Source organism: Chiloscyllium plagiosum, unplaced genomic scaffold (genome assembly GCF_037043375.1).
Source record: "Chiloscyllium plagiosum isolate Xiang-an unplaced genomic scaffold, Cpla_swu_hap1 HiC_scaffold_29, whole genome shotgun sequence".
In the NCBI taxonomy this organism is placed as follows: domain Eukaryota; kingdom Metazoa; phylum Chordata; class Chondrichthyes; order Orectolobiformes; family Hemiscylliidae; genus Chiloscyllium; species Chiloscyllium plagiosum.
In genome coordinates this window covers 36,913,756-36,926,985 of record NW_028270167.1, presented here as the reverse complement: position 1 = coordinate 36,926,985, position 13,230 = coordinate 36,913,756, and the positions used below count along the sequence as shown (strand labels likewise).

Here is a 13,230-nt window from a genome sequence, read left to right as displayed (position 1 = left end):
CTTGAGAATGTCACTTAAAAGAAGTTCTGGGATTTACATATTAATGAACCAAAACCTGCAACCCATTCTAGAAGATGAAAGACTTAACAACAGTCTAGCTTTGTTCAATATTTCACTTCAGTTGCATGACACTATAGTCGTTTGCTATAAATTCTGTGTCTTATGATCCTGCTCCACAGTTACCTGACGAAGGAACAGCATTCCAAAAGCTAGTACTTGCATATAAACCTGTTGGACTATAACCTGGTGTTGTATGATTTTTAACTATACTCACAAGTGTCAGCTAATTTACAATCATAGAGATATACAGCATGGAAACAGATCCTTTGGTCTAATTCATCCATGCCACCAGATATCCTAATAAATAGAGTGCCATTTTTCAGCACTTGGCCCATATCTCTCTAAACCCTTCCTATTCATATACCCATCCAGATGCCTTTTAAATCTTGTAATTGTGCCAGGCTCCACACTCCACCAGTAGTTAGGAATGCAAATGCAATGATGGCATTTATTTTGAGAGGACTTGTGTATAAAAGCAGGGATATACCTCTGAGGCTGTATAAGACTCTGGTCAGGCCACATTTGGAGTACTGTGTGTAGCTTTTGGCCCCATATCTCAGAAAGGATGTACAGGTACTGGTCCTGGACGGTGTTCAGAGGAGATTCACAAAAATGGTCCCAGGAATGAACAGCCTAACATATCAGGAACATTTGAGGATTATGAGTCTGTACTTGATAGAGTTTGGAAGGATGAAGGGAGATATAATTGAAACTTATAAAATACTCAATGGCCTGGATTGAGTGGATGTTGGGAAGATGTTTCCATTGGTAGGAGGGACTAGGACCTGAAAGCACAGCCTTAGAGTAAATGGAAGACCTTTTAGAACAGATAAGGAGAAAGTTCTTCAGCCAGAGAGTGGTGACTCTATGGAATTCATAGCCTCAGAAGGCTGTGGAGGCCATGTCTTTGAGCATACTTATGACCGAGATAGATAGGTTGTTGATTGTAAAGGGGATCAAGGATTACAGGGAGAAAGTGAGAAAATGGGGTTCACAAACTTATCAGCCATGATTGAATGGCAGAGCAGACTCGATGGGCTGAATGGCCTACTTTCTGCTCCTATGTCTTGTGGTCTTACTTCCACTGGCAGCTCATTCCATACATGCATTACCATCTGCATGAAAAAGTTTCCCCTTATAACTCTTTTAAATCTCTTTCCTCTCACCTTAAACCTATGCCCTCCTGTTTTGGCCACTCCAGGGAAAAGACCTTGTCTATTTACCCTATCCATGCCCCTCATAATTTTATAAACATCCAAAAGGTCACCCCTCAGCCTCCGATGCTCCAGGGAAAATATCTTCAGGCTATTCAGCTCCTCCCGGTAACTCAAATCCTCCGACTGTGACAACATCCTTATAAATCTTTTCTGAGCCCTCTCAAGTTTTACAAAATTCTTCCTGTAGCAGGGATACCAGAATTGCATACTCCAATAGTGACCTAACCAATGTCCTCTACAGCCACAATATGACCTCCCATCTCCTACACTCAATCACTGACCAATAAAGGCACACATAACAAATGCCTTCTTCACTACCCTATCTACCTGTGACTTTTTTTTTGGAACTATGAACCTGCACTCCAAGGTCTCTTTGTTCAGCAACTCTCCCCAGCACCTTACCATTAAGTGTATAAGTCCTGCCCTAACTTGCCTTTCCAAAATGCAGCACCTTATATTTATCTAAATTAAAGTCCATCTGCCACTCCATAGCCCATTGGCCCATCTGATCAAGATCTCATTGTTGCTGAGATAATCTTCTTCTCTGTCCACTACACCTCCAATTTTGCAAACTTACTAATCTTAACTCCTATATTCACATCCAAATCATTTATATAAATGACAAAAAGCAATGAGCCCAGCACCGATCAATGTGGTACACTGCTGGTCACAAGCCTCCAGTCTGAAAAACAACCCTGCACAACCACCCTGTGTCTTCTACAGTTGAGCCAGTTCTGTTTCCAAGTAGCTAGTATTTTCTCACTTTCTCCCTGTAATCCTTGATCCCCTTTACAATCACACCCACACTCACACACACCCACACTCACACTCTGAAAAACAACCCTGCACAACCACCCTGTGTCTTCTACGGTTGAGCCAGTTCTGTTTCCAAGTAGCTAGTATTTGTAATAAAAGAACATTTTAGTTATGAAACACAAGCGAATATAATTGTTTTTTTTTTACATTTTAAGGGCTATTTGAAACTGTCTTATTGCAAATATCAGAAATAAAGATTCAACTCCTTTCCCCCACAACCACTTTATAGGCCAGTGAAGGGTTAACCTGTTTCTGCAATTAATGTAGGTTTTGCTCATTTTAATGAGTCTATATTTCCCAAATTGTCCAGAAGTCTATACAATTGACTTCCTTGTCACTGAACTGCCTAAAGATCTAATTTAATTGATTGAGAATTCATGATACAGGTTGGTAATTGCTTTTGCAGGCCACTCACTCGTTCAGAAAGTGAGAACTACACCATGGAATTGGAAACAATCTACCTCTTGTTTTGTATTCTTCCTGTAGACCCACCTCTGGTGAACCTTACTGTGGAGCCACAGCCTGTCCTGGAAGGAAGCACAGTGAGATTCCGATGCTCAGCCAAGGCAAATCCTGCAGTCAGCTTGTACAGGTATCAGGTCATTTCCAGCTGCGTTGATTTAACAATTAAAATGAGTCATATTAGCAAGCAGATGCAGTATAGAACTGAGTCACAAAGACCAGGGAAGGTCTGGAGTTCATAATCTACAATGCTTTTTATTCATTCACAAGTGTTGCTGCTAAAGTCACGATTAACTATCCATCCCAAAGTTCCATTGAGAAGATAGTGGGAATGAATTACACCTTTTTGACAAATGAGTGACTTGCTAAGCCATTTTAGAAGTCAGTTAAGCATTGACCAGTATAGAAATGGCAGATTCACCTTCCTAAAGAGCATTAGTGAACCAAATGGTCTTTTAGAACAATCCGTTAGTTTCAGAATTATTACGACTAATGCCTCTTCTTCCAGCTTTATTCGCTTGACCAAATTTAAGTTCCACATCTATCATGATGGCATTTGAACTCATATCTCTGTCTTTTGCTTCAGCATTCTGAATTATTAGTCTTTATCACAACCATGCTGCTGCTTAGTCCACTTAGGTTAAATAAATCAGCATTCTTGCTGATTATTGCTGACTAGTGACTGTCTGGTGAGCAGTGCCCTTGTAGGTATGGGAAATGGAGAAGAATTGGTTTGACTATCCTTTCCTACCCCACCCTCTAATCCCAGTTCATGCAAATAACCATTTGGACCAATTGGCATGGTACTAACACCAGCAGGAAACTGGGGAATATTGGAGTAGGAAGAAGAATAAAGCTGCAAGTACATAGTAGATTCATGCCTGAAAATTGTGTTTTTAAGTTGATATCTGTACTGGATAGCTTTGTTACCCAGTGTAGATGCTGAATTAGTTCACCCATTTTTTTTGCTTAATAAATATTTTTGATTCTTTTTAGCACTCACCTACAGCACAGATTAATTAAAGTAGTAAGAGTAGAAATTATGATACCAATTGTAATAATTTCTTGAGTGAAAATAAATTTTGTAACTGACTGCAAGAAAAATAATAAAACACACATAATTAACAGGCACATAAGCAAAGATATAAAGTTTAAAAAGGAAGAGTATCCAAGGCAAAAAGATCAAGGACACTTTAAAACAAAACTTATATCCTTGAGGGATTAGGTTTTAACCTGAAATCTGGTTTGTTTAATTATGTCTGCATTCTCAGCAGTGGTGAAATTTGTCAATATCCTTCAATTCTTAGCAAATGGGCATTTCTTAAATTTGCTTCAGCACTGGGTGTTGTTTTTTGAGTGAAAACTGAAACAGCGAGAGGGAAGAGGATCCTCAAATTCTGCACAAAAGCTGTTGACTGAAATACTTCCTGATAGAGTCATGTATTTTACTTTATTGTTTGTTTTTCAAACTAGATAATCTGCATGTGATGTCTTTCATTTTAATATATGAAACGTCCAGAAATGTCTAAATTAAACAGGACACCTGAGGGACTGCTTTCACTCAATTTGATGATATGTTAATTTCAATTCAGAATGTTGTGTGTTTATTGATTGGTTTCATGAACTTGTCTCAACCTGTTCAGGTGATTACTGCAATCACTGTAAGCCAGCACTTTTCCCTTTCTGGAAAACAGCTTTAGCCTATGAAAGGACCCAGGTATTAAAATAAGATGATGGCAGTCAAAAACTGATAATCTGTTTTTACCACTATCAAAATAATATGGTCAATGTTGGGAACGCAACATTTTTAAACCATCAGATCAGCCATGATCTCATTGAATGGTGGAGCAAACTCAGTGAGCTGAATGGCCTGCTTCACAGCCACTTTTAGAATATTGTGTACAATTCTGGTCACCTGTCTATAGGAAGGATGTTGTTAAACTTTAGAAGGTGCAGAAATAATTTACAAGGATGTTAACTGGAACTGGAGGGGTTGATTTAGAGGTTGAATAGGCTGGTGCTTTTTCCCCCTCGAGCGTCGGAGGCTGAGGGGTAACCTTATAGACGTTTATAAAATCATGAGGGGCACGAATGTGGTCCTTTTCCCAGGGTGGGGGCAATGATTTAAAAAGGTCCAAAGGGCAACTTTTTCACACAGAGGGTGGTGCATATATAAAATGAGCAGCCCGAGGAAGTGGTAGGGACAGCTTCAATTATAACATTGAAAAGGCATCTGGATGGGATATGAATAGGAAGGGTTTAGATGGATATGGGCCAAAGGCTGGCAAATGGGCCTAGGTCAAATTGGGATATCTGGTCAGTATGATTGAGTTGGACTGAAGGGTCTATTTCTGTGGTGTATCTATGACTCTACCTCTCATTGGTCTCAGAGGCTGGTGCAGGCTAAGTATTGTGGGACTAAAGCCAGATGTAGGCTTGAATATAGTGCTAAAAACAAGGACTGCAGATGCTGGAAACCAGATTCTAGATTAGAGTGGTGCTGGAAAAGCACAGCAGTTCAGGCAGCATCCGAGGAGCAGGAAAATCGACGTTTCGGGCAAAAGGTTTCCTCATTTCCCCTTTCCCCACCTCACCCCAGTTCCAAACTTCCAGCTCAGCACTGTCCCCATGACTTGTCCTACCTGCCTATCTTGCTTTCCACCTATCCCCTCCACCCTCCTCTTTGACCTATCACCTTCATCTCGACCCATTGTACTTTTTTTTAGATTAGATTAGATTACTTACAGTGTGGAAACAGGCCCTTCGGCCCAACAAGTCCACACCGACCCGCCGAAGCGTAACCCACCCAGACCCATTCTCCTACATTTACCCCTTCACCTAACACTACGGGCAATTTAGCATGGCCAATTCACCTAACCCCTGCACATTTTTTTTTGGATTGTGGGAGGAAACCGGAGCACCCGGAGGAAACCCACGCAGACACGGGGAGAATGTGCAAACTCCACACAGAGAGTCGCCTGAGGCGGGAATTGAACCCGGGTCTCTGGCGCTGTGAAGCAGCAGTGCTAACCACTGTGCTACCGTACCGTGCTACTTTCTCCCCACCCTCCTCTCATTTATCTCTCCACCCTGCAGGCACTCTGCCTCTATTCCTGATGAAGGGCTTTTGCCCAAAACGTCGATTTTCCTGCTCCTCGGATGCTGCCTGAACTGCTGTGCTTTTCCAGCACCACTCTAATCTTGAATATAGTGGTGTCAGGCTCCTTTGATGAAGAATAGTAGAATTACCGAGCTAATGAAGGGCAAATAACCTCATACATTGTTCATTTTAGTGTAAATATTTTTAATCAATTTGTTCAGACATGTTATGGCACAGTTTAAGTTTAGATTTAACAGAGGTCTTCAAATTTATGAGGGATCTGGGGCAGAGTAGATGGAGGAAAACTGTTTCCATTGGTAAGAGAGAGAGCACAACTTAATTAACAAAAGAAACAGGAGTGAAATAAGGAATACACGGCCAGAGAGCAAGGTGGAGGTGGATTCAATTGAAGCAATTTAGGTTTTAATCAACCTTGTCAGACATATTACAAAACACCTCTGGAGTAGGTGTAACCTGAATCTGAACCTTCTGGCCCAGAGCTAGGGACACTACCAAAGCACCACAGGAAACAAACACAAACAGTTTTATTTCTGTCTCACGCGCCATTAACTGTGGGAAGACAATAAAGAAGCAGAAAAATTGCTGAAGTATATGAAGCCTCAGTAGGCTAATGGGTTTGAGGTACAGATCAATCATGGGTTGAATGTCAGAACAAGTTTGAGATACTAAAATAAAACAAAGAACTGTGGATGCTGAAGATCTGACACAAAAACAAATTACTGGAGAAGCTCAGCAGGTCAGCAGGTGTGGTGAGAAAACAGAGTTAATATTTTTAGTCTGGTGACCTTTCTTCAGAACTGAGATGCTGACTGAGCCACTCCTGTACTTAGGATGCTGAACTAGCCTGCAGAGTCTGTAATGTTGGAAATTAATTACAGCTTTCCATTTGGAAAGGCAAATAGAGATCTGACCTGGGAATCCTGATCATACTATATTTAAATGGTCTTGAAAATTGAAAGCATCAACTGGAAGCAGAGCCTAGTGGGGAAGACAATAGAGCAACAATGGCAGGAGTTTCTGGGTGTAATTGAGTATACAGTACAGAGGTTCATCCCAAACAAAGATTATCCGGGAAGGGATGAGACAGTCATGGCTACCAAAGGAAGTCAGGAAATGTATCATAGAAAAAGAGAGAGCCTAAAGTGGGAAATCAGAACATTGGGAAGACTACAAAAACAAACAGAGGATAACAAAGAGAAAAATAAGGAAGGAAAGTATCAAATATGAAGGTACGTTAGCAAGTAATATTAGAAATGATAGAACAAGTTTACTTCAATCGTTAAGAAACAAACGAGAGGCAAAAGTAGAAATTGGGCCACTCCAAATTGATGCAGGAAGGCTAGTGATGGAAGACAAGGAAATAGCTGAAGAGCTTAATAAATACTTTGCGCCAGTCTTCACAGTGGAAGACATGAGTAATATCCCAACAATTAAGGAGAGTCAAGGGGCAGAGTTGCGTATGGTAACCATTACAAAAGAGAAAGTGCTAGAAAAGCTAAAAGGTCTAAAAATTGATAAATCTCTTGTCACCAGTGGGCTATATCCTAGAGTTCTGAGGGAGGTGGCTGAAAAAAAAGCAGAGGCATTGGTTGTGATTTTTCAAAAATCACTGGAGTCAGGGAAAGTCTCAGATGATTGAAAAATCACAGTTGTAACCCCCTTGTTCAAAAAAGGTTCAAGACAAAAGATGGAAAATTGCAGACCAATTTGCCTAATCTGGGTTGTAGGCAAAATTCTAGAATCCATCATTAAGGATGAGATTTCTAAATTCTTCGAAGTACAGGGTCGGACTAGAACAAGTCAGCATGGATTTAGGAAGGGAGGTCAGGCCTGACAAACCTGTTAGAATTCTTTGAAGAGGTGACGAGTAGGTTAGACCAGGGAAACTCAGTGAATATTATCTATCTAGACTTCCAAAGGGCCTATGATAAAGTGCCTCACGGTAGGCTGCTGAGTAAGGTGAAGGCCCATGGTGTTCGAGGTGAGCTATTGGTGTGGATTGAGGATTGGCTGTCTGACAGAAGGCAGAGAGTTGGGATAAAAGGTTCTTTTTCGGAATGGCAGCTAGTAACAAGTGGTGTCCCGCAGGATTCAGTATTGGGGCTGCAGCTGTTCACTTTATATATTAATTATCTGGCTGAGGGAACGGGGGCATTCTAGCGAAGATCGCCAATGATACGAAGTTAGACGGACAGGCAGGTAGTTCTGAGGAAGTGGGGAAGCTGCAGAAAGATTTAGACAGTTTAGGAGAGTGGTCCAAGAAATGGCTGATGAAATTCAACATGAGCAAATGCGAGGTCTTGGACTTTGGAAAAAAGAATACAGGCATAGGTTATTTTCTAAACAGTGAGAAAATTCATAAAGCCAATGTACAAAGGGATCTGGAAGTGCTAGTCCAGGATTCTCCAAAGGTTGACTTGCAGGTTGGGTCCACGGTTAAGAAAGCAAATGTAATGTTGTCTTTTATCACAAGAGGGTTGGAATATAAAAGTAGCGATGTGCTACTGAGACTTTATAAAGCTCTAGTTAGGCACCATTTAGAATATTGTGTCCAAGTTTGGGCCCCACACCTCAGGAAGGACATACTGGTACTGGAGCGTGTCCAGCAGAGATTCACACGGATGATCCCGGGAATAATAGGCCTAACATACAATGAATGGCTGAGGATCCTGGGATTGTATTCATTAGAGTTAGAAGGTTGAGGGGAGATCTAATAGAAACTTAGAAGATAATGCATGGCTTAGAAAGGGTGGATGGTGGAAATTTGTTTCTGTTAAGTAGGGAGACTAGAACCCAAGGGCACAGCCTAGAATTAGAGGGGGTCAATATAGAATGGAAATGAGGAGACATTTCTTCAGCCAGAGAGTGGTGGGCCTGTGGAATTCGTTGCCATGGAGCACAGTGGAGGCCGGGTCGTTAAATGTCTTCAAGGCAGAGATTGATAAATTTTTGATCTTGCAAGGAATTAAGGTCTATGGGGAGAGTTGAAATGGCCATCAGCCATGATTGAATGGCAGAGTGGACTTGATGGGCCGAATGGCGTTACTTCCACTCCTATGTCTTAGGTCTTTTGGTCACTGTGAGAGCGTGAGTGACAAAGAAGGGAGTGAAATATAGGAATAGTAAATCATTACATGGTGTGAGTATTCATCTCAGCTGGTGCAGATCAGTATTGGGGAGCTTCTTTTATTTTGTGATAAGTAACAAAAAGATGAAATCCAAGATGGAGCACGGGACAAATTTCTGGCTGTAACAGGCTACTACTTTTTTGAGGTATTTTAGGTGTTGGAGGTGATTTCCTCGAATTCCAGGAACAGCAATTACTGTTTTATATGCTGTTAGATTGTTTTGGAACTTTGAAAAAAAAAGTCAAAACAACAGCACAGGTAAAAGGGAGAAAGACAGACAAAGACAGCAAGCACATGGTCTGTAAGGGAGCGAGAGAAAGAAACCCACACTGCTAACTGACACAGCAGCAAATCTGTGCAGTTACTGCCTTTGCTGTTTGAATTCATGCATCGTTAGACATCGGAGTGTGTCTAGGAACACTTAATAAACAGCAAAATCCATAACTGATCTTGGAGGAACCTGTTTGGGAAAGGTCACAGCATAGAAACAGATGAGCAAATAGTTTTAAGTATAGCCGTGCTGTAAATCTACAATAGTAAGTAGAGTGGGTTCTTTCTTGATTATATGTTTTTTTAATTGGGATCTGTCTCTTGATTGAATTTTTAAAATATAAGCATAAATATTGTTAGCCTGCAGCAGTGTTTTGTAAAGGAATAAGACTGTGCTATTTTCTGGGTCTGCAGATTGGAAGGTGCAAAATGGCCTTTAATAGAGTGATATCTTGTCGGATGTGGGGGTTTTGGGAGAGTTTAAGGGCTACTGAGGATTATATCTGCAATAAACATCGTTGGTTGTAAATCCTGTCAGATCGAATAGATTGGTTGGAGCAACAGTTGGAGGCAAAGAGGAATTTACAAGAGCTAGGGGGTGTGATGGATAGCAGTTTTAGGAAGAGACAAAAGCCGCAGATACAGTCAGGTAGATGGGTTAACTCCAAGAAAGTTAGGAGAGATAGGCAGTTACTACGGGAGTCTTCTATGGCTATCCCCATTTCAAATAAGTATGCTGTTTTAGAAAATGTACAGGGTGCTAGACTCTCAGGGAAATGTAGCATGAACAGCTAAGTTTCAGGTAGCAAGACTAGCTTAAATGTAATGAGGGGTACATCAGGTTCCAAGTGATTGATTCTGTTAGGGGACTTCGAGGAGAAAGTGAGGTCTGCAGATGCTGGAGATCAAAGTTGAAACTTTATTGCTGGAACAGCACAGCAGGTCAGGCAGCATCCAGGGAACAGGAGATTCGACGTTTCGGGCACAGGCCCTTCTTCAGGAATGAGCAGAGAGTGTTCAGCAGGAGAAGATAAAAGGTAGGGAGGAGGGACTTGGAGGAGGGGAGTTGGAAATGTGATAGGTGGAAAGAGGTCAAGGTGAGGGTGATAGGTCGGAGTAGGATGGAGGCGGAGAGGTCAAGAAGAAGACTGCAGGTCAGGAAGGCGGTGCCGGGCTGGAGGGATCCGGCTGAGACAAGGTGGGGGGAGGGGGGATGAAGAAACTGGTGAAGTCCAAGTTCATCCCCTGCGGTTGGAGGGTTCCCAGTCGGAAGATAAGACGCTCCTCCTCCGACCGTCGGGTTGTTGTGGTTTGGCGGTGGATGAGTCCAATGACCTGCATATCCTCGGTGGAGTGGGAGGGGGGGTTGAAATGCTGTGCCACAGGTTGGTTGGGTTGGTTCGTCCGGGTGGCCCAGAGGTGCTCTCTGAATCGCTCCGCAAGTAGGCGGCCTGTCTCCCCAATATAGAGGAGGCCACACCGGCTGCAGCGGATGCAGTAGATGATGTGGGTGGAGGTGCAGGAGAATCTGTGGCGGATATGGAAGTTTCCCTTGGGGCCTTGGAGAGAAGTGAGGGGGGAGGTGTGGGCGCAAGTGTTGCACCTCCTGCGGTTGCAAGGGAAGGTGCCGGGAGTGGAGGTTGGGTCGGTGGGGGGTGTGGATCTGACAAGGGAGTCGCGGAGGGAGTGGTCTCTACGGAAAGCTGATAGGGGAGGGGAAGGAAATATATCCTTGGTGCTGGGGTCTGTTTGGAGGTGGCGGAAGTGACGGCGGATGATGCGCTGTACATGGAGATTGGTGGGGTGGTAGGTGAGGACCAGTGGGGTTCTGTCCTGGTGGCGGTTGGAGGGGCGGGGCTCAAGGGCGGAGGAGCGGGAAGTGGAGGAGATGCGGTGGCGGGCACCGTCGACCACGTCGGGGGGGAAATTGCGGTCCTTGAAGAAGGAGGCCATCTGTGTTGTACGTATTTTGAACTGGTCCTCCTGGGAGCAGATGCGGCGGAGACGAAGGAATTGGGAGAATGGGATGGCGTTTTTACAGGGGGCAGGATGGGAGGAGGTGTAGTCCAGGTAGCTGTGGGAGTCGGTTGGTTTGTAGTAGATGTCCGTGTTGATTCGGTCGCCTGAGATAGAAACAGAAGGACTCAAAGCACTCCGCTTCTTCCTTTCCCGCCGTACCACCCAGTACCCTTCCACCGACACCCTCCTTCGACTGACCGAACTGGTCCTCACCCTGAACAACTTTTCTTTCCAATCCTCCCACTTTCTCCAAACAAAAGGAGTAGCCATGGGCACCCGCATGGGCCCCAGCTATGCCTGCCTCTTCGTAGGGTATGTGGAACAATCCATCTTCCGCAACTACACTGGCCCCACCCCCCATCTTTTTCTTCGCTACATTGATGACTGTATCGGCGCTACCTCGTGCTCCCACGAGGAGGTTGAACAGTTCATCCATTACACTAACACCTTCCACCCCGACCTCAAATTCACCTGGACAGTCTCGGACTCCTCCCTCCCCTTCCTAGACCTTTCTGTTTCTATCTCAGGCGACCGAATCAACACGGACATCTACTACAAATCAACCGACTCCCACAGCTACCTGGACTACACCTCCTCCCATCCTGCCCCCTGTAAAAACGCCATCCCATTCTCCCAATTCCTTCGTCTCCGCCGCATCTGCTCCCAGGAGGACCAGTTCAAAATTCGTACAACACAGATGGCCTCCTTCCTCAAGGACCGCAATTTCCCCCCCGACGTGGTCGACGGTGCCCTCCACCGCATCTCCTCCACTTCCCGCTCCTCCGCCCTTGAGCCTCGCCCCTCCAACCGCCACCAGGACAGAACCCCACTGGTCCTCACCTACCACCCCACCAATCTCCATGTACAGCGCATCATCCACCGTCACTTCCGCCACCTCCAAACAGACCCCAGCAACAAGGATATATTTCCTTCCCCTCCCCTATCAGCTTTCCGTAGAGACCACTCCCTCCGCGACTCCCTTGTCAGATCCACACACCCCACAGACCCAACCTCCACTCCCGGCACCTTCCCTTGCAACCGCAGGAGGTGCAACACCTGCGCCCACACCTCCCCCCTCACTTCTCTCCAAGGCCCCAAGGGAAACTTCCATATCCGCCACAGATTCACCTGCACCTCCACCCACATCATCTACTGCATCCGCTGCAGCCGGTGTGGCCTCCTCTATATTGGGGAGACAGGCCGCCTACTTGCGGAGCGATTCAGAGAGCACCTCTGGGCCACCCGGACGAACCAACCCAACCAACCTGTGGCACAGCATTTCAACTCCCCCTCCCACTCCACCGAGGATATGCAGGTCATTGGACTCATCCACCGCCAAACCACAACAACCCGACGGTCGGAGGAGGAGCGTCTTATCTTCCGACTGGGAACCCTCCAACCGCAGGGGATGAACTTGGACTTCACCAGTTTCTTCATCCCCCCTCCCCCCACCTTGTCTCAGCCGGATCCCTCCAGCCCGGCACCGCCTTCCTGACCTGCAGTCTTCTTCTTGACCTCTCCGCCTCCATCCTACTCCGACCTATCACCCTCACCTTGACCTCTTTCCACCTATCACATTTCCAACTCCCCTCCTCCAAGTCCCTCCTCCCTACCTTTTATCTTCTCCTGCTGAACACTCTCTGCTCATTCCTGAAGAAGGGCCTGTGCCCGAAACGTCGAATCTCCTGTTCCCTGGATGCTGCCTGACCTGCTGTGCTGTTCCAGCAATAAAGTTTCAACTCTGTTAGGGGACTCTCTACTCAGGGGCACAGAATGACGTTTCTGTGGCTAGCAGCAAAAAATCTGAATGTTGCGTTGCCTCCCTGATGCCAGAATCAAGGATAACTCAGAGAGGGTGCAGAATGTTCTCAAGGGGGAGAGGGACCAGCAGGCGGTCATTGTGCACATTATTATCAACAACATAGGAAGGGAAAAGGATGAAATTCTGAAGGGAGATTATACAAAGTTAGGCAGGAATTAGTTAGGCTCGAGGGTAGTAATATCTGGATTACTACCAGTGCTACGAGCTAGTGAGGGTAGGAATAGGAGGATAGAGCAGATGAATGTGTGGCTGAAGGGCTGGTGTATAGGAGAAGGATTCACATTTTTGGATCATTGGAATCTCTTCCGAGGTCGA

General features: G+C 44.8%; 1 protein-coding gene across 7 annotated transcripts in view; it reads left to right on the top strand.

Annotated features, from left to right (window-relative positions):
- kirrel3a (kirre like nephrin family adhesion molecule 3a) overlaps positions 1 to 13,230 on the top strand; it is a 638,457-nt gene that overhangs the window by 514,638 nt on the left and 110,589 nt on the right. For all 7 annotated transcript variants that reach the window (XM_087976494.1, XM_043676912.2, XM_087976497.1 and 4 more), the window contains exon 6: positions 2,580 to 2,685. In XM_087976494.1, coding sequence (XP_087832620.1) covers positions 2,580 to 2,685 — 106 coding nt within the window. The remainder of the gene's footprint in view (positions 1 to 2,579; positions 2,686 to 13,230) is intronic.